The sequence below is a fragment of the Pseudopipra pipra genome, chromosome 8 (assembly GCF_036250125.1).
Source record: "Pseudopipra pipra isolate bDixPip1 chromosome 8, bDixPip1.hap1, whole genome shotgun sequence".
Taxonomy (NCBI): domain Eukaryota; kingdom Metazoa; phylum Chordata; class Aves; order Passeriformes; family Pipridae; genus Pseudopipra; species Pseudopipra pipra.
Genome location: NC_087556.1, coordinates 21719159 through 21741808, shown reverse-complemented (window position 1 = coordinate 21741808; position 22650 = coordinate 21719159). Strand labels below are relative to the sequence as shown.

Here is a 22650-nt window from a genome sequence, read left to right as displayed (position 1 = left end):
GAAAAATCAGGCTTGACTGGATAGAAGGTAGATTTTTATTATTTATAAAAGCAGGCATCTCAGACTAGACCTGCTCAGACATCCTGAAATACCTAGTCTCTTTTGGCCTAATTAAAAGCCTTAATGAAGATTTTAGAACTATGCAAACTGTGAGACAAGGAAAATCAACTACCTCTAATTATGAGAGACTAAGAGATCAGGGTACTCAAAGATGCCGGATGTTTTAGTGAACATTCGGAGAGTATTATGTATTTTGGAAGAACAAATAAAGAAACCCAAACAAACAAACAAAACCACAAAGAAATAAAGGCAAGGAAAACTACCTCTCCCTCTATCAAACAATCAATATGAAACGATGAAAGAGAAGATTAAGATTTTTAGGACTGCTATCTGACTTCTTTGGAGATAATTGGTGACTGGCACTTTTCAGGACAGACTACCACAAACTGGGAAAGAGCTGGACCCTTCTAGATCTGGATTATTCATTATATATAGATATTGCTTTGTTTCAAGACCAATTCAGGTGCAGTGTCCACATTCTGCTGGTGTTCTGCCAGGTAAGGAAGTTGGCCACAGTTGGTTGTAGATTAAACGTGTATTCCAAATGCCTAAAGGTACAACAGAATGGTTGAAATGCACTGACATTCTGGGATTTATAAGTCAGAAAGCTTTCCAGTTTTTTGTTTCCATCTCAGCTGGTGCATAATCTGCTCAGGTGCCACATTTCAAACAGCAGTAGTTGCAAATCAAAACCTCAGCTAAGCGAGATAAATATTGCTAGAACAATAACTTAGTGAACTCTTCAACATCATTAATAATGCAGCAGAGAAAACAGAAAGGTCAGCTGCATTCAAATTATTTACTGAAATAAGGAGACGAAAGTCTGCATTTCTAATCTTGAAAGATGTATATAAAAAAAATGCTACTAGTAATACTTTTTTTTTAACAAGAAAAAAAAAGATTTTGTCACTAAGGCAGTTTCCATTTACTAGTTTAGATTTCTTTTTTCCCAAGAGAAAATTGCTTGGTTCAGAATCACATTTCTATTTTACTTACTCAGAATCTTATAAATATATATAAGCTAATATTTAAGATATTTTAAAGAATAAGGGAAAAAGTATTTTTCTATACAGATACTATAAAAAAATTAACAAATAGATTTATAGGAACCAATTTTGATGTATTGAACCTTTCTGGCAGTAGATTGAAAATGTGCATTGAATCCCAGTTCATTTTAATTTGCTCTAGCTAATTCTCTTGAGAGTTTCAAAAGGATTATTCCCTTTGTCAGAGAAAATTCTATCAAAAAGTTCTTTTTCATGCATGTCTACTTCGGCATTTCCAAAAATCAAAACATTCACTTTAAACAATTTAAAACAAGATATTAATGTTCATGTGAGGAAGGAAACATGCTTTTTCAAAATGTCTGCACAATATTAAATGTTCAGCCTGGGTTTCACTTACTTGGCAGTGATGGGACAATCTGTAGAATCAACCTACCATAAAAATAAAGGTTTCTATTTGCTTCCTGCTCAGCTGTACTGGAAGTTATATAAACATGACAGTTTTTCTATTAAAATTCCTTGAAGTGAGAAATAGATTGCTTGCATCCACTGGAAAAAAAAAAATACAACCGAAAAAAGACATCCCCCAGAAATTCTAACATAAAATAGGATCAACACATCTGTTTCAGCTGGTGGTATGATGGCTGAAGAGTGTAGGTAATTGTTCACACATTTCAATTAGTGACAAACACATGAGAAGCCAATTTATGAAGTTGAACTTCCTGGCATTTTGTGGCAATAGATGTAATTCTACTAGAATTGTGATTACTTTAAGCTATTTTATCAATCTATTCTATCTAATGGTATATAATACACTGATTTCAATTTAAACATTTGCGTGGTTGCTAGCATACAGCTGCAGGATGGCAAGTTTGAGTCTAGCCTTTCTACTGAGATGTGAAAGTTTTACTCGAGTACTTCTGAAAAAAATATGCACAGTTTAAACTTCAAGCATGTGTACAATCTGTTTAGTTATAAGAACATTGCCCTCTCACTTGAATTTTTAGAGTGAACTGTTAAATCTTTCCAGGACTGGGCTGGCATACAGATTTTCCATACACTTGAATACCCCTACAGCAAGTAAGGTAGGTGGGAATTTTACAGAAGTATAATCCAGAGAAAATGGGATTCCTCTCCTTTGATACCTCATTTGGATTTTGTAATATACTAATTTTGACTAAGGGAAGAGAACTTTACTCTTAATCCATGGGATACACTGAAAAAACTAGACTTTTACAGAGAAAATAACATTTACTAATAAAATGAACGGATTTTACACCATAATTATGGCATAGAACAACTATGATCAGTTTTCAAACACAAACTGAAATTCTAAACTTGGCTACTTGGTCTACATCAGTGGTTTGCCAAGATAGCTGTATTGTGTGAACACACACGCTGTTAGCCAGCAATTCCCTGAAGCTGAAATAGTTACATCCTTTGGTCTAAAACAGGTTATTCCATTTGAGAAAACAATTTAAACTATGCTATCAAAGGAACACTGCATCTCCACAGAGAAAGGCTTCCAAAATATTCTAAAAGTATAAGCACACCAGGAAAGCCTTTTAAAGTATGGACAAGCCTGTCATTAAATCTAACTTCTAACTTAAGTAAATCTCTCCATTGTGAAATCTTGTTACCCTCCTTTACAAAATTCCCTTGCTCAGCTTCAAGATATGATCCTCCATCAGCCTAAGGAGCTCATGAAGTTGATTTAGTTTATTTAATTCTAAATTGAAAACTTCTCTGATTATTATTAATAATTCCCAAACCATGGCAAGGAAATACTGTTTGAGACTGCAACTTCTTAGAGTTCTCTCTGTGCTCTTTTTCCTATATATATAAAATATTTAGCCATATATTTTCAGAGAGTTTCTCAAAGAACCAGTCATGTTATGTTTCTCTTAACTCTTGTTCTGACTTCTTTCTGATTATAATCCTGACTTTTTCAACCTGTACTGTTTTGTGACCTCAAGTAATGGGATGTTTGAAGGACATCTTCAATATGGGTACACAATTTTTTCAGGTGAAACTGTGAAGATACATTCCCTGGGTCACCATTTCTTGCCAGTTCAATTTCTCAAATAATCAGTTGAAATTATCCTCCTATTTTGTCATGATTCAGCTGAAATAATTGTCAAAGCTCTCACTAACCTTTCAGTTAGAATGTACCAATACGCTGTTCACTTTTCATTTATGATATTAGAATGGTGGAGGTATGACCTACATTGACTGAGTCTGGATGTAGTACTATTTATAGTAGTGATAAAAATGAGTACTCTAACAACATCAAGATATTTCATAAGCAACAATGAAATGAGGATATTATATCCAATGAAGATATTATTACTAATGTAAACAAATTAGGTGCAACTGGATACAGAAACCACTGCAACAGGATCAAATAATCAGGAATGTTTGCTGTGTTTACCCCCTAGAACTGTGTCTAGGTGTAAGATATTCCAAGATAAAAGGAAAATATTCTGCCTTCATTGATCATTAGCATAACATACAGAGTGTAAGGTTATTAGTTTGTGATTTAGCATGAGTTTATAAAGAAAAAGCAATCCATCCATAAGACTTTAATGGGTTTGGGGTTTTTTTGTTGTCCAAGATAGCCTCTAGTAGTATCACAGAACAGCTATCATAGCTGGTGGTTACAACCAAGTCTATCTTATCAGGTTTTGCTATTTAATGCTGAATTTCCATTCTTCAAAAAGATTGCTCAAAACATTTCTATCCAACTCTCCCACAACATAGCAACAACTCATAATATATTCCACCATTCCCAAACTTAAAGAAACTACAAATACTATTTCTAACTATATCTTTTAATTCAGACATTTCATGTATGATTTATTGTAAACGTTTTTAGTCTTTTCCTTGTTATCCAACATGTAGAAAATTTCCTGTCTGACTCATAACAAAAAAAAAAAATCAACCATCAGTTACCTCCTGGTTATCAAGTCCCCACACCACTAGCATGATCATGTCACACTTAATTAAAATGTTATGGCTACACTTGCTCACAGGGATCTGCAAAATGTATCCCCTGGTTGCCAGGTCACTGATGTTTGCAGCTTTTCTCATTATTATCTGCCAGGAAAACATCATTCTTAGCTTGCACTGTCAACCATCCTTACAGCAACTAACTAGTCTATAATAAACTTTGACTTCTCCTAAAGAATATATCGAAATAAGTAAACTGTGCTATAAATGTCCTGCTTTCAAGCCAGGTTTCCAGAAATAAAGCCATGGAAAAAATTATGCAGTACATTACATAGTATAATTAGAACTGATTTTTTGATCTCGACTCTAAACAACAGGCATTTGATCTTGCAAACCCTGAACTACCTGGTGTCTGAGCCTGCAAAACCTTTTTGGAACCACAGAATATTATCATTCATCTTAGTAATTGTTGAGTAGAGTGCAAAATAGATGCCCTGACACACTCATGAGTAAAACATATGAAAAAACAAAATTACAGTAAGAAATATAATCAAAAACACTGATACATCAGAAACCTCTCAGAGGAAACAACACATATTCAAGAAACACCACACAAGACAAAACGTATTATTTCTATTTCACTTAGGCACAGGCATCAGAGCTCGTAGGTAAAGAGATGCTTAAGTACCATTGTCTGAAACAAAAAAGAAAGAGATTCTTGTTTTCTGGTGCACTTAGAAGTGTCTGGTGGAAAGCTGGCTAAGCATCATTAGCACTACTCTGTCTTAACACATTAATTAAGCCTCTTAAGCACAGCCAGGCCCTATCCTTGGCCTATTAATGGTACCTTACATCTGACTTTACTGCTTGGAACTCAGTCTAAAACTGCTGCCAGATTTTTGTTTCAGTTACCCTTTATGCAGAGTTTTAATTTAATTTTCCTTTAAAAAGAATGCCGCTTTCTTCTGCATGTTTCTCAGTGTTACAGACAGTGTTACTATCTGTCTCTTCATTCCATTCCCACCTTGAGTGGCCTGGATTTTGTAAGGCATCCTCTTTTTAGCAGGTGAACTGCAATGAAATTATTTTATAGATAAAACGCAAGGAAAAGAACTACCTATCGAACTAGGCATCTCCATCTCATCAAGGCCATGTACGTCTGATTTGACCTCTTGTTCTTTATGTCTCTCTTTTATCTTTTTATTTTATCTCAAGTCTCCCATCTCTTTTTTTTTAATCTTGCTTCTTCATCATTCCCTGAATATATTCCACTATCTTAATAGTCTTCTTTGAACCTAATGCTCTATAACTTGTAGATTTTTTACTTACCACTTTTATGTAGTATCATGAATATATTTTCCTCTATAGCTATTTATTTGTGAGAGAGCTTGTAAGACTCTTAGTGCTCATCCATATACAGCAAATACTTTTCAAGTCATATATTTTGAATATTACACTTGAACATACTTCCTGGCCTAAGTATTAAAATTGATCCATTTAAATTCACTGGCTGAGATTTCATAAATCAATGAATGATTAGCTGTATTCATGTCAAATGTTTACGAGAGACACTCCAATTATTGTGACTCTTCAGAGCAGCAATTCAAAATATGATGCCTTCCCACAATATCTGTGTAAAAGGCAAAAAACCCCAAACATTAAAATATCACTAATGACTGGAAAATATTTGCTAGTGCTTGATTTTGCTACAAATTCTGAGTGATAATTACAGCTGATAGTTTTATTCTCCCTCTCTCTCTACTCACTCAATCTATTATTTACACTGAGGGTTTAATAGAGTTTGTCAAAAAAATGAGAGAAACGAGAAGGATTTATGTGGGCAGTTAAATATAAAGGAGACAGAAATGTTTTAATTCAAGTTGTCATTTCAATTTGTTGGCTAAAACCTGTATCAAAATATTTCAGTGATCTTGAAAAGGTATTGTGACACTTCACAGAGGTTTTTGTGCCTCTGACTACCTCTTCCATGATGCACATACCCTTGTCTTTAGGTGAAGTGACACAATATAAGTATGAAATTTCTATTGCTGAGGCTAATCACAAAAGAGAAGTTCTGACTAAAAAAACTCATTTTGCTAAGGAAATAAAAATCATTGAATTATAGCCCCTACCAGAAAAGAGAATTACATTTCTCAACAGTTCTTCACTGAGAATTGAAAATTTTCACTGAAAACAAAGAATACTTATAAATATTTTGATACATATATTCCAGATAACCCTAAATATAAATGCATAATCTACCTCATTCAATAAAAATGCATAATCTACCTCATTCAATAACTTTGTTTCTGTGTATAGAGCTATTCTATAACACCACTGATAAGTTCTGGCCTGCAATATTCCAATTGGCAGCATCCGCTTCCATCAAACCTCTTTCCCAAAGAGCAATATACAAATTCTTTTATCGCCTACTATTAAAAAAAAAGAACAACAAACCCACAAAAAACAAAACATTGCTGAAAAGCCACTAAAATAAGATTCCAAAGAGAAATAATCAAATATTCACTGAATTTAGACTCTTATACCTAGTGAAGCATGTGTTAAAATTCAAAATTTACTGAAAATTAGTTATTCATATTCTCCCCTTGTCATATTCCTAATATGACTAATATCAGTAACACGAAAGAGTCTGCAAATTGCATGAGCCACCCTTCAAATTAATTGCAGCACATATAACACGACTCCACTACAGAATAGTTCTAAGGTTGCCATCACTGATCTTGCCTGAGTTTTCCATGTAAAGAATTACTTGTCATTCTCTCTAGAGTTTGAAAATGAAGCTCTTTCAGTCTATGAATACATCTCTTTACATGTTAATGTTAGGTACCAATTATTTGCACAGCTTCCTTTTTAATCAGAACAGCTTTTATTCCCCCATGACATATCATACTAATCTACTCCCAAATTACCAAAACATTCAAAGAGCAACAGTTCAACTTTACTGTAGGAAGCAGGTTTTCCAGCTTATTAAATTACACTGATAAATCAATTTTAGTACATGCTATGTAACATACAAGCTGCCTCCCTGCCTCAGCCCCAGGTTATATGTTATAATAATACCTGGAGCAGTTGGATTTTTTTTTATTTTTGGTGAAATGGTATCCTGTTCAAGCTGTCTCAGAACCACTGCCTATGTCCTGTGCAAGAGACCTTTTGTGAACTTATTTATGTTTTATGCTCACTGAAAAATTATGTACTTGTATATTGGAAGAATTGTGTTCAAGGAAAGGCAAAGCATTTCCCCTTCCAAAACACCAGAGGAATATTTTCAATATAAGGTTATACCAGCACACAGTAATTAACGTGTTTAATTTTCATAATGCAAATAGCATCCAGTACTGCGTATGCTGGTTGTTCTAAAATGCCAAATGAATACTTTTCAGTTAACCCAGCATTACAAAAATCACAAAAATTTTTATTGCAAACCTTTTAAAATGGGACCAGTCAGTAGAATATAGGTTATTAAATATATTTCATTGATATAGTTGTTATAGTTACATAAATACATTTATATTTATATAATTATAAATAGTTGCATGATAACCCCCTTTTATAACTTTTCAAGACATTCGCTTTGGCAAACTTGTCTAGAAAATCATGTAAATAATGCAAAATCTGTTTTCACATTTTGGAATTCTAATGGTATATTATCTTAAAGAGTGGCAGTGCAGAAACCACTGGAGTTTGGAGCTGGGAGTACTGTAATTCATACTGACAGCTGTCACTGCTTCTTTCCACTTAGGTGAGTCTAATGAGCCAGCCGTCATGAGAGATTGGTATTTGTTTCAGGGCTAAGACTTCACATCAGGAGAAAGCAAGTTAGTTGTTAGCTATAATCTGGCACACATACAAGCAACTAACGTAGCAAAACTGAAGTCAGTGCTAAAATCCACCCTAGCTAATGACAACACCATTCTCTTGCATTTTGATGACCAAAGCCACTGGAAAAGATACATCTACAGTCCAAAGCACTCTCAGCCCAGCTCTTCTACATATCAGACACCCCAGATGGCTTTTATTGTCTCCCATGCTGAGCAGTAAACCCAGAAGCTTCTTTCCCCATGCCTGCCCCGATACATGGTGAAGGTTTTATCACAGTAGGTCATCTCTGTTATATAGTGAAGGTTTTGAGAAACTGTCATCCAAAAATGAGAACAAACATCAAACAGAATTATGGAAACATCAAAGATGCTTTTGAACAAACTATGGTAGATTTCTAACAATTTCTATTAGTGTATAAGGCAGTTGTAAACTCTAAAATAATCCATGAAAAAATTAAATTACAATAATTTTACATTAATATAGAATTAATCAATTTACAAAACATTGGACATCTACTATTCAAGGATTAGATTATCTGTCAGAATAAGTTTATTAGGGGATTCTGCATTGTTAGCTCACTATTTGTCACAGCATTTCATAAAATATTTTCAGTGTGTGACATCCTGTCAAATAATTTTCATCATTTCTCAGTCATACATCTTTCCTAAAGTCTTAAATAGATTTTTTGAGTTCCTCTTCCTTAATTTCCATTCACCGACAAAACAAAGATGCTGTGATTTTTTTTGTCTCATCTGTGCACATTATCACTAGCATTGTTCAAAAAGTGTTGTTCTTTTGACATTGCATCTCTATAAATGGATTAAATGAGCTGTGAATATCATCATTTAACCAATAAAAAGAGATCTTTATTTATTTAGAATGTATCAGATCTGCTTCATCTAAAAGGCTAATTGAAAAGGCTATTCAGGTCAGTTGTGATATTAGAAGACAACTGAATCACATTTAATGCTACTTAAAGGATATGAACGGGCTAAAGGAAAAATTAAACCATGGCCATTAAAATTTAATTTGACTTAGTGAAGCCATTAACATTTTGATTTTATGCAGTGGCAAGCATTCTAAAAAGTTTTCCATATAATTCCAAAACCTAGAACTGTCAAACAGTTGACCCTTATGAACCAAAAATGATTGAAAGTGACCTTAAAGGGCAAACCAGAAAAAAAAGCAAAACAAGAAAACTTTGAATACCATTATTAGCTGTCATTCTATTCTTTCTTCATATATACAGCATCTTCTATTAATTGCACATTTTGTTTTTCGTTTTAACATTGAATATCAGATTTGGATATCAAATGAACAAGATGAGAACTGTAAAGAAATGACCCATTTTAAAGACAATACCCTATCTCACTTCTAGTAGTGTACTTGCAATATACTGCTTTGCCACTAAAAGTTTGCCTTCGCAATTTGAAAATGTTCATGCCAGTACCCCTTATAATCTGTATAATGACAAATATTGTTAATAGTACAAAGCAGTCATCAGTGCAGTAATTTTAAAATTTTTCATCAGTTTCAAACAAAAGCTAGAATTAAAATGGTAACAAATCTGATCATGTACATAACTAAAATTTTGGATTGAGTGCCTGACAAGGAAATAGAAACCCCTACTTTCTGTTTTCATTCTCGTTTTTTCCAATTCAGTTAGGGGAAAATAAAAAAAAAAAAAAAAAGCTAATACAGGAGACTTTACCAGTCTCAAAATAATACAATCTGAGATTTCATATCTTGCTTTATAACATCACTTGCATTGCTCTGGCTTACTTCCTAGTAGCCATCATCAGTCTTGATATGAAACAGAAAATACTAAACACCGTAGAGATTCTCACAAATACCTTCCAGGAGATGTAGGGGGTTCATGTAGGTTATCATGAAAAGTGTAAGGCTAAGCCAGGGAGTTTTCTGGCTCTACATACACAGCGGAAAACTTCTGGCTTCAGAGAAATCATCAGCATTGCCACCTCCACTCTGGACCCATCACTTGAACTAGTTTTAGAGATAAGAGAGGTATATAGCTAAACGGCATCCTTCAAACAAGCTGAAAAACCTGTGGAAGTGGTAAAGGTAGAGTAGAGTACTTCTAGTCTATTACTTTGAGCAGAGTAGGGCACGTAAAAAAATCTCACATCAGCAAGTTTTCTAAAGGCTTTGAAAGAAAGTACTCAATTATTTCATGGATTCTTACAAAGTTCTTTTTGTCCACAGCTCCCAGATACCTTATTCATCAGCTTCTACTTCATGATTCATCAGGGCTAATAATAGATGAAATGAGTGGAAAAATAATCAAAGCTCTAATGACAAAAGGAAGTATCTGAATTACTCCAATAGATTATCTTCTAAATTGGCTTGCCTAGCTATTAATTTGATTTTCTCCTTTCCCAACTTAATTTTTAATGGGTTACAGAAAATTAAAAACAGAAACTAATGATGATCTCTGTTCTTTGCCAGTTGCAGTGCTTCTAACTCCAGTCACAGAATATTTTTACTCACAGCATCCCAATACCTCAAGGTCAAACATTTTTAAATTTAGGGAGTTTGGTAAGGCAAAGCTGTTTTACTAAGCTTTAAAACCAACCAGATCAGATTAAAAGCCTCATCCAAAATGGACTACAGTTTGTCAGAGGAAAAGCCATGCTCACAAATGAGAGCCAAGAAGTCTCTTCAGTCTGTTGCTGGAATAATTGCTAGATTATTCCAGGATCTGTTTAAATTAATGTGTGTGCAAACTACCATATCAGCTCCAACAGTCAGCAGCCTGCCTATACAGATATCTGTTATAGCAGATTTCTCCATGACAAAATGAAATAGCAGCAGAGAAAAAAATTTACTTCTTATAACAGCAGTGAAAGAAAGTAAGTAGAAATTACAGTATTTGGACTTGATAGTTGGGTACAGCTTATATCTTCCCTTACTACTGTTTGTTTGTTGGAGTAAAAAAACCCCACAGAAATAACTGTATCTAAGAACAGCGTAAATGCAAAGGCACTCTGTAAAAACAAAGCGTAAGCAGAGTAAGCAACCTCTGATTAGGAGTTTGCCTAAAAGCTTAATGAAGGAATCTTTTGTTCAAGTGTTCTATGATTTATCCAGAGGTTCAGTCAGAGACCACATGACGAGCTCGGTTAAATAAACCACAAAGTCTTGAGTATATACCAAAAGGTTGGGAAGTATAATACTCTTCATACACTCAATCTTACATTCTCTCATTTATGAGCATGTGCCAACAGCTGGATAAATTTGATTCCAGGTGCCATATAGAAGTTGCATCTCTGAAACAAAGGTGCCACAGTAAAACTGGTTATTTACCAGTGCGTGAACCTGTAAAATAACCTCTCAAAGTGTTTCTTTATCCCAGCTATTTCATTTTACTTTATCTCCAAGACAGAAAGGAGGGATATCTTTAAATTATTGTCTTGGCACAGAACAGGAAAGACCAGAAAGACCCATGTCATTCCTTTATGCATTCCTTTGCCTTGTAGGAAATGTCACTGCACACAGGCAAGAAGCTTTTGCACCGTAATATAAAAAAGCATGGCAGTGGTGCCTGACAAACACACTGACCCTGTCCTTTGCTCTTTTCACTGCTTTTTATTAACAATTCTTATCTACAAATGTTACAGAGTGTCAAATCCTGATTCTAAAAGATAATATAAAACTCAAGCAAGGAGATAGTGATCTATCAATCAATTAGGCTCATGTTAGAACAGAATTAATAATGAGAGTCTGAGACAAAACATTCCCTGAAGACTTATGCTGCATGGAGGAATTAGCCTCCCACCAAGACAAATAATAGACAAGAGGCACTAGTTATTCTGCATGATGCATTGCCCAAGATACTTGGACAACTCCTTAGGAACTGCAATAACAAAAATTACCTAAAACAAAGTGTCTCCTTAGTCTACTTCACTCTATCTTAAGGCAAAGATAGGAGAAGCCAACAAAAGTGTGTCTAGGTAAATATAATTTGAGAAACTCAGAAGTGAAATCATAATACCAAGAGGACGGCTAGGTAATTTTCTAAAAAATAAGTGCCTATTGATGATACAGTAACTATGTCCTCACATCAAAGCAATACACTGCTGCTGCTGCAGAGCTCACCACAACTATTTCAGTGTGCTACACGCAACACAAGAAAATTGAAACATAATTTGTAAATAATTTGGGAATCATATGAACAGGCTATCAGAAAACCATTCTGAAAATGCAGTTTTTCTTTATATTATATATGTATATAAATACTCTCATAACTGTATGTAATTCTTATTCCAGATCCTTTTCTGAATTTCTCCAGTGAACGTATTGACATATGAATAATCAGTAAAGAGATTGAAGTCATAAACTACATATAGTATATAATCCTCCAAGCATTTTTGCTCTTAGGAAGCCCTCAGCCTAGATCACCTCTTGTGGTAAACCCAAATATCAGAAGCTAAATCAAGTTAGCTAAAACTCAGGGTCTTAAAAAACATGGTGATAATGCTTCAGTGCATAACAACTTTTTCTTGAAGTTATTCTGAAGCCATATATTAATAGGGAACTACAGGAAAAATGGGAAAATTCCTCCTGTTTCACTGTCATGAAACCTACTGTGAAGTTCTCTGTCTACTTGTCATTACTAACAATCCTACAACAATGCTAATATTATTAATAGCATTAACACATTGCTAACAGGAATCAAATTTTCGGTAACATGCATTGATATACAGAAGATGAGATAATGATATTACTATGGAAAAGTCCTTAATTCTCTTCATAGTATAAAATTACCTTTTTAATAACCAGGAAAAAAAATTGTCAGGTCCACAATTTAACTCATTGAAAAGTGATAACACACTTTAGCCTAAATTACACTCCTGCCTTGGATATAGCCGAGACAAACACAGTAATCAGGGATGTTGCATGCCAGAATAAAGTTTCTTTTCTCCCCATCCCTGGGCTTCTGTTTAACTCAATGTTGGAAGGGAAACTTCACCCTTAATGGCTTTTGCAACTTGTAATATGAGGTGCTATTCCCCATCTTGGAATTTGTTTTATTAACTTAAATCTCAAAATAAGAAAGGCTGAGCACTGAAAATAATGCCATGCCAATTCAAACAGACTCCATGGCAAATTCAGTTTTTCTGATAACATTGTCCATGGTATGATTTATATTGCATTATCAGCATATTCAGTACTTCCTTCTCTGCAGTCAAGCTGACACCCTCCCTAGATAGACAATGAAACACATTCCACACCATGTGGGTGTGATTTATCTATTTCATAACTACAATTGCTCTATTTCTGTATTTCCATGCATTTCAGTGTTATAATTTCTGTTTCAAAATGACCCAGATAAGTGTTGAAAAAGGATGGAAAAACAAGAAAAAGAAAACATTCTCACAACCTCTCATATGAAAATATGCTAACTGAAACTCAACGAATCTGTTTTACAGGCAGTCAGCTAAGGGTTCCTGTAGGAAAGCAACAAGGGATAAACTCATGCAGACTTCAATAATTTATTAATTCCTGCTCCTGAATGATTTCAAATTAGGAAGATATGGAATGGCTGCCATCACAACCCTTTTATTTTTTACAAGACTAATAAAAGAAGCCATACAGAAGACTAAAGGTGAAAACTAAATCAAACCGAAGAAAAGTCTATGAACAAGTTTGCTCAATTTAAAAAAAAATGAAAAAACAAAAAACAAAAAACACAACTATTATTTACTTGAATTTTATACTATTCTTTCTAATTTTGATTAAAAGAATTTCTACATCATCTGACTTCATGACATTTCAGGAATTTAAAGGAAAAGATCTAGTTTCATTAAATATATCCAGCCACATGTGTGCTTAATAGGTTTGGGAAAAAGAATGTAACTTCCCTGTTCTGTACCCTGTTGAATGTCCATGGCTGCAGATCACCATGGAAGTTCTGCTCCTTGCAATTCATCCAGTTCTCCTACATAGTAAATTAAGGTTTATGAGACACCTGACTTTCAACTCTGTGGTCAAATACGGAGGAAAACAATCAACTGCCAAACTTTCTCCAAGTTATGAAACAGGTATACAAAGCAAGACAAGACTAGATCCTGGGGAATTAATATATTATTCAGAGCAATCAGGAGCTATTTTTTCCTCTTATGTTAGTAGTGTACAGGGTGTATTAGGAGGGAATCAAGTTGTTTGATTTAGCAAATTGGCCTATTTCTTTTACTAAAATATTTATATAATCATGAATTAACCAAAAAAATAATTTGTTAATTGAAAACTGTGAGCTACTTAGCTTACACATACTTCTTGCTGAAGAATACTGCCACTACAAGAGACAGGCAAAAAAGAACAGATGTAATCAACTCTGTTGCAGCTCAGCAATTAAAATATAGGTGCCTATATAGTTTTCTACAAATCCTACACCATAGCATTTATGTTCCATAGTAGTAAAATAACATTTAGGACTGAGATACTGAAACTTAGTTTACCATATTCCTGTATATTTAAAGGCATGCAATTAGTACACAGAATTACTTACTAGGCATAATTAGATGCTTAAATAATGAAGAAATGGGGAGTTTTCAGTATAATAACCTGCAAGTCTCTGACCCATCTAGACATGTGTCATCAGTTACATGCAAGTTACGAACAACACAAGGTCCCTGAATCCCTCTTTGCTTTGGTGTGAAGAGATTGTCATCACATGCCTCTTAAAGGCTCACAGAATGATGATACTTGAGGTTTTGAATACAAAATCTAATCTTGTTCTTATAACTCTGGTCAGGGTTCATACTTATGCCTAATGCTTCTGATTGACCACACTGTTACATAGTAATTACGTAGCTGGAGGCTGCAAATGTTCTTACAATAAATATGGGACATACAAGGAATAATTATAAATATCATAAGATAGCACAAAGATTATAAAAACATTCAGCACAATCTTTGTGCATGTATATAGAAATTACAAATTACATAAGGTCTTAATTTAGATTTGGCTGAGTCTATGCAAACCTATCTGGGCTCACAATATTAAATCACACAGGTGATACATTAATTATTAGCATTCTTCTCTTTTGCACTCATACCAGTTTTAGTTGCATAAGAGTTACAGAACTGTGTATTTTGAGTTCTAAGAGAATACTTTAAGTATTTTTGAAAGATATTTTTATTTTTAAAATATAGTCAAAGTTTTACAAAGTAACAAACTAAGCAGCAAGAGATCTAAGGTGCTGAGTAGGGCTTTCTGCTTTATGAGCATGACATGTACTATAAGAAGGACATAATGGGGGCCTGAGCATAGAGCAAGAAAACCAAAATTTCTGAAGACTATTCCCAGTCTCATTACTTTGCTGTGTGGCTTTAAGAGAGCTCTCAAGTAAGTGATGAAAGAACAAATTATAAATGTTCTGAGCAACAGCTTCAGGTTTGGTTTCACAGAGCAAGGCCAAAAGCTTTAGGAACAAAAATCAGCCAGGAAAGAAATTCTGAGATCATTCCATCTATACAGAGGTTAGTGTATATTTGGTTTAGTCATTGCTTTATGGTCATTTTAGTAAGTGTTTACTGTAAAGTATACCTCTAACACTAAAAACTGCCTCAGCACATTTCAACTCATGTGACTTAAGATCTCTTTGAAAAGAAACCCAAAACCGACCCTCTCCTCCCTCAAAAAAACCCAACCAAAACAAAAAATCCAAGACTGCCTTAAGCCTATTGTATCTTTCCTTGAAGTATGGCATTACAGTAGTCTCAGCCTCGGGAATTCAGATCCAGTGAAAGAGAAAAAAAGATGCCCAAGTACAGTACATGATCTAAACATCATTTTTCCATCAAGCTATTCTTAGATTTTGCCCTAACAAACCAACTATTCACAGTAACAAAACACAGCAATCTGGGAATGTCATAGAATTGCCCTGTGGTTTGAAAAAACAAACAAGCAAACAACAAACCCAGGAAAAAAAAAAAGTTGAAAACAAACTCTTCCCACCAAGCTTCTTTGATTTTTCCAATACACAACATCTCTTTTTCATGTACCTGAATAAAACAGCCAAGCGATTCCATTTGTTTTCACTCACCTCCTGAAACCACCCGTTATGGTAACTAAAGCATCTGGTAGAAAGGTAGATACAGTATTCTTGACAATCAAGGTTACTGCATCTGCTTCTGCCTTAGATACACAGCTAACAAGGTCCTCATAGTAAAGAAACCCTGGAAATCAAAGGCAAAAAGTGCTGATCACTCCATGGAATTATCAAAATCTACACTGCATTATGCAAAGCCCATGTGAATAGCCACCTCTCATCAGGAAGTTAAAGAACACAACTCATACCATGGGCAAGGGAACCCTATCTAATGGCAAGAACTAAGAAATGCTGCATCATGAACCTGAAATTATGGGTTCTGGACTTTCCCAATTTTGCACAACCTGTGCAATAATGAACCATTAATAGTTTTGCGTATGAGAGATTTCATTTGGTATCTATGCAAGCAATTTAAAAGTATGCATATTCCTATGTTTTGAATGACACCATTTTTAATTAGCAGCTCTGTTAATCCAAATATTATTTCTACCTAATAATTCAGTATTCCCAAGACCCTGCAGCAAGCAAACAGATGTATAAATGACTTTTGTCTCCTCCTGTGATTCTGTTATTAAGTTCTTAGAGCACTGACATAGAAATTTTTGTGACACTTTCACCTTACCTGCTTTCTGCATTTTTGACAGCTTGAGGGTCTTGTCAGCTTTTAACTCTTCCACCGTTCGCAAACCCATTCTGTACCATTTCTCAGATGTCTTCACTCCCACTCCAAAGACTGAAGTAAATTGCTAAGGTCAGTAGAAAAACACACATTTCAGTGTTGTTTTCTAAAGGGGCAGTAGGTAACAATAAGGTTTCACAAGGAAAATAATGGGCAGAGTTAATCCTACATTGAAGATATATAATAGTGTAATGCAAACATACAGATTCAGCTTCCCTTCTTTGCATAGCTACATCGAACGGAGAACTGGTTTTATACATGGGCAATTCTTATTAAAGTGAAATCTAAACAAGAATATAGTAGTAGTCCCGCACCTTTATGTAATTTACCTAGATGTACTCTTTTAACTAAGGTTTGAAATAAGAATAGTATTTATTTTTACTCCATTTCTTAACAGAAATGCAAACAGTAACATTAAGTAGCTGTATTCCCCTACAGTCCCTTCATAGAATAAGAGGCGTCACAAGACCATTCATAATTTGACTGACATTATGATTTTGTGTTATATACACTACCAGCTCTCAGTTGTACAGATGATGTTGGTGTTGTAGCACTACTGAGAGATGGGGTCAGTGGGAACCCTGGCGATCCTGAAATTCTGCACTGAGGACAATTGGGTCTCAGTGCTACATGGAGAAAGATCATAAGAACATAAAGACAACTAATCTATTCTTGCCCCATCCTTGGAATTGTTCAAGGCCAGGTTCAGTGGGGCTCTGAACTACCTGGCCTAGTAAAAGGTGTCCCTGCCCACGGCAGGGGGGTTGGAATGAGATGATCTTTCAGGTCCCTTCCAGCCCAAACCATTCTATAATTCTTATACTCCATTCTATAAGACATATGTTGAAGGTCACTAACAATATTGTTTTCCAAAATGGGATTTCATTTCAAGTAAAACCTGTAACTTTTGTTTTCTTGCATATTGCAAACAGCCTTATGATTTTCAGTCTTCACATGAGTCAAGCGAAATTCCTATACATCTCATAATCTTATTTGGAGTACATATTTTACTATTTTGCCTATTGGGAAAAAGAAAAACAAAACAAAACAAAAATGCCCAAATCTACCAGTCTCTGAAGTTTCTGTGTTGTTGTATTCCATTTATTCCAAAGTAATTTTGTACACTAAATTATTCCCCACAAAAGGATGTAAAGCAAAAATGTCACAGTTGTAAGCATTATTCAGTGGATCAATATCGCGGATGAACAATAAATAGCGATATAAAAGCAAGAGGGAAAACTTTCATGCTTGCCTGAAAGCACATTTTTTATGTTCAGTTTGTCAATAGTTTCTTTGTACATTTATGGAATTCAATGATTTGCTGTGTAAGACACAAATAACTGCTGTTTTCCATTGAATCTATAACCTCTGAATTTCAACCATGCTAGCTTCATTTTGTGTTTTTATAAAGAAATTAATTCATTGGAAATAATTAAGATAAAGCAAAGAGAAAAATTAAAATAATGGATAATATTAAATAGGAATAACTCTACAATTGATATATAATGGATGAAACTACCTCTTCTTTGTCTGAATCATGGGTGTTTATGAAAGAATGTGCTTTTTTAAATACATTGCTATCTTTTAATGTTTTTGCTAGTGCTAAAAGATTTTCAAAAGAGTCTGTTACTGGGTTTTAAATTATTCTAAGAGACCTAATTAATGTTGGGACAGAGAACTAAAGAAAATGGATTCTGCGCCACTGTTCAAATTTTTAGGAAAAAAAAAAACACTGCATTTTTTTCTTTCCATACAAAGATCCATTATTATTTGGTATATTTATAGATGTCAATTGAGAGATGCTGCCAGCAGTGCAGCACAAGTAGCCAGTAGCCCGTTTCTTTGATTGTGTTTGCAGCCACTGCTTTTTTTCAGCTCGTGAAATAAATTACATGAACTCATTTTCTGGAGCATCCACTTCTATAAGGAGCCAAACTGACCATGCCAATTCAAGGATCATATATCTAAAACACAGACTATAATTTAATTCAGTCATTTGATAACTATGGTCCTGGGGCCAGCAGTGACCTTTTAAGTCCTGATGAGTGATGCAGCAGTCACCACGACCATGCTAAACAGTAAAATCTAGGAATTCACTAATATGGGATTCTTCTTGGCTTTCTTAGAAACTCATAAAAATTGGCGGAAAAAACCGGCTACAACCAATTTAACCAAAATGTCAAGACATGTGCTTGGCCAATAAGTTTGTTGCAATTTTGCATATGAAACAAAACACAGGGAGTATTTGAGACAATTTTTCCCCTGATAGGTTTTTTTCTAATCTCCAAGATACTTTCTTAACCCCCACAATATCAGATTTAATGGCTGATCCTCAATCATGCAATAGTGCAATCATGAATTAATAAGCAAGTCTGGTTTGTGAATCCTGCCATGTGAATCTACACCTCTTTTCTGAATATTGCTAGAGATACGTTAGCAACTTTCACTGGACATCAGTTCATACGTGTATCACAGGTCAGAGAGAATGGAAGAGCCTTTTGATAGCTGAAGTAAAAGTGAGTAATGCAAGGGAGAATGAAACAGTCACACTTGATTTACTCTCTGTTTTAATTTTTTCTGAAGACAGAAACAGTATATTTATAGAGACTAAAACTGCAGATAAAACTGAAAAATATATTTGTTCATATATATATACATACAGTTTATATATTTCCAATGGAGAATTCAATGAACATTTCAGAAATGGGAACTGCAATATTTACGTGGTTTAGATTCCCTGCAGCTATGAAGTAGCGTGACTATGACTCTACAACCTGCCTAACAAAGAAATATCTCCAGTCCTCTTCCTTCTGCCTTACACCAAAGAGAATTATAATGGATTTGAATCATCTTTTTCACCTGTTTTTTTTCTTAATGCGAGAATAAGATGGTGTAGCATCAAAATGATAGTCAACTGAGGCAGAAATAAACCCAACATTCAATTAAACTTACAGCAAAGAGTATGCATTACATTAGTTCTCAGGAAAAAGGGATTGTTTAGTTCAAGCTTAAGAGCAACTACATATGCATCACATTAATTAAAAATAGAAAATGATTTCACCATCATTCTTTATCAGTTTCTCAATCTCCTTTTTATTTAAGACCATTCTTCCTTTGCACTTGATATCAGTTGTTCCTTTATAATAAAATCAATGGTTATGTCTAAGTTCTACTACAGGGAGGGAAATTTTAAACTACAGCAGCAAAACTCAAAGGATTTACCTTAAATGCCTTGTATCGCTCATCATTTAACACTTCTTTAACTCTAGAACTCTCTCCTTCTTCAATAATCTCCTAAACAAGAAAAATGTTACTTATAAAAATAACTTTAAAAAACAATTGTAAAATGTCACCCCAGTGATAAGATTTAGACAAAAAATCTAAAATAAAGTTTTATCAATCTGTACAAACATGAAAAGAATCCTTAGCAAACGTATTGTTTTACTGCATCAGGATCAAATTCTGGAATCTTTTTAAAGACAGAAAATTACTGAAGAATAAAGGAGAAACTGGAACCACAGAATAAATTTCACAGTACTTATTTACTCATAAATTTACTCAAGGATGAAGTAGAAATTGAGACCATGGAATACATTTCACAGTACTTATTTACTCATAAATTCACAGCCAGAAAGCAGTTATTTATCATAAACTATCAATGACTTGTCCTGAAAATTAGATTTCACTATTTGGTTTGGTTTACTTCTCCTAAAAGTAAAAGCATTGTAAGAACAAACATATTTTTTCTTGAGTGTACAGTTCTTCTAGTCTTTCTGATAAAAACTAAAACCAAAACAAACATAAAACCCCATCAATATAACCCCAATAAATCACTCTATTTTCTGTGGGATCATAACTGAATTCCCAGCTCCCAGGTAGTAGGTACAAAAAGCACTTCAGAGGCTACATTCTTAACTGATGGAATGAGGCAAACAAGGAGCATAACACTCAGCAATGACCCCTCCAGACAGCTGAGACCCTCTCATCAGCTGCCTGCTGGAATAACAGCACCTAAGATGTAGGGTCCTGAAAAGGCTAGGAAGTAGAGAAAAATGTAGGAAATACTCAAAGTTCCAAGAAGAATGCAAAGTTCATCCATCACTTGGATAAAAGGCTCTGCTACAACTATATATAACTGGCTATAGCAAGGTAGGATTTAACATTAAAGTACTAAAATATTTAGCAGTTTTGCAAAAATAGTATTTCTAATAAAGCATTCAGGTGAGCAAAGGGGAGTAGTCACGAGCAAAACTATTAACAGTTAACCTGTTGCATCCAAATCAGTGTAAGCCTTTAAAAATTACATGCAAAGTTGATACTGCACTATTTAACACTTTGTATTTATTCACTAGTTACCATTATTCCTAAGGGTGGGGATTCCATGGCAGAACCTCATGTTACTACAAAGGATTTCCAGAAATCATTCCGTTCTTAGCAACAAGGAAAATATATCCTTATTACAGGAAATACAGAAGGCTGTGTACATGCACACAGATACCAATGCTGCTCTCTGTGACCTCTAAATGTAGATCTGTAAAAGAATCAATTGACAGATAATTCAGAAGTACATTACCTCAATGACATCTCTGACTTGGTCTCCTATGCAGGGCAATCCTTGTATATCTTTCATTCTGGTTACTGGAAATGGAAGATATTTCAGCAAAGAAGCTGCTCTCAGAAATTCCAGGCAGAATATTTCATTTTCTTTGAACTCATAATTTTCAGCCATTATCTCAAAGGCATCCTGGGGTGAGGGGAGGTATAGAAAGAAAAATCAAAGTTTGATAAAAGCTTAAAATATTCAGTATACTCCTTAGAAAGGTTACTTTGTATTCTAATTCAGGAATTACTTCTTTACTCTAGCATGAAAAGAGAAAGTTCATTTAAAAAATAAAAAACCAGCCTAATTTTCTAACCACTTGAAGTTTTCCAGGGATCATAAAAATTTCATTTTAGAGACAAATGTATGAAAATATTTTGATCTGTAACAAATTTGAAAATCTTTTGTGGGATATGCTTTCTTTATTTTGTGCAGATCTTATTAAATCAATGTGAAATAGAGCCATAATTTTTAGAATTATGCTCAACCATTAATCCAGTAGGCCAGTATGTGACATCTGCACTTTCAGACACAACCAAATAGGAGTCTGTGGCAACACTGGAAACCACCACCTTCTTTTTGAACATGTAGCCATGCTTCTATTTAGTAATTTAGGAAACAAACAGACTTTTTCCTCATGTATAACCCATGCAAATAGAAACACATTTTCTTTATGGTTCTTCAGCCGTCCAAGGTTTGGTTTATTTGACATTGCACTCAAAAATACCTAGAGAGTGTCCATATAAATTTTTTATTTTAAACTATCCATATGCAATTTATGCAGCTTTGAGGTCTATCTCCCTCCTTATATAAATATATCTCCATCTATCTATCTTGATAGCAGCAATTTTTAGAAATGAAATGCAGGGAACAGTCTGCACAGTGGTGTAGAGGTATTTTTTTGTTGTTGTTTCCCCTTATAAGATACAAGGCTTTGAGAGAGAACAAATGCTGCAAAATAAGTTTGTGAATAACCTAAGAACTTACAAAGGTTTGTAGCTGATTAGCAGCCAGAAATCCAAGTTCTTAGTGAAACCTTTCACAAACATCAAAAATTTTCAAGACTACAAAATTAAGCAGTTTCTTCAGAAATGTTTAAAAATGTATAGTTTCCAGAGGAGACTTTCACTGTTCAGAATCTTTACCTAAAATGTATCCCACACTTGGCCATTCAGGATGCTCTTGTGCATGATTCAAATGGCCCAGGGCAGGCTAAGTACAGCCCAGGAACCAGCCAGCCTTGCAAAGTGCCCGCACTGCACTGTGTCCTGCCCTCCTGCCAGAGACCCCATTTCCTACTCTTCAGGCAGGCTCTCAAGAGCAGCTGGCAAATCCCAGCCTTGTGTTCCACTGCATCAGTTGGCTGCATATCCTTCCTGTTTTCCACCTTACTCTTGTTTGCTCTTTGACCCACAAGGCATTACAAAAAAAAAACCCCAA

The 22650-nt window shown here is 34.5% G+C and overlaps 1 protein-coding gene across 1 annotated transcript in view; it reads right to left on the bottom strand.

Moving 5' to 3' along the window:
* The window catches only part of DNTT (DNA nucleotidylexotransferase), an 87142-nt gene that overhangs the window by 45683 nt on the left and 18809 nt on the right, over positions 1-22650 (bottom strand). The window contains exons 4-7 of the mRNA XM_064662981.1: positions 21184-21354; positions 19833-19904; positions 16554-16677; positions 15926-16058 (exon numbers count right to left, since the gene is read on the bottom strand). Of these exons, the coding sequence (XP_064519051.1) occupies positions 15926-16058; positions 16554-16677; positions 19833-19904; positions 21184-21354 (500 nt within the window). The remainder of the gene's footprint in view (positions 1-15925; positions 16059-16553; positions 16678-19832; positions 19905-21183; positions 21355-22650) is intronic.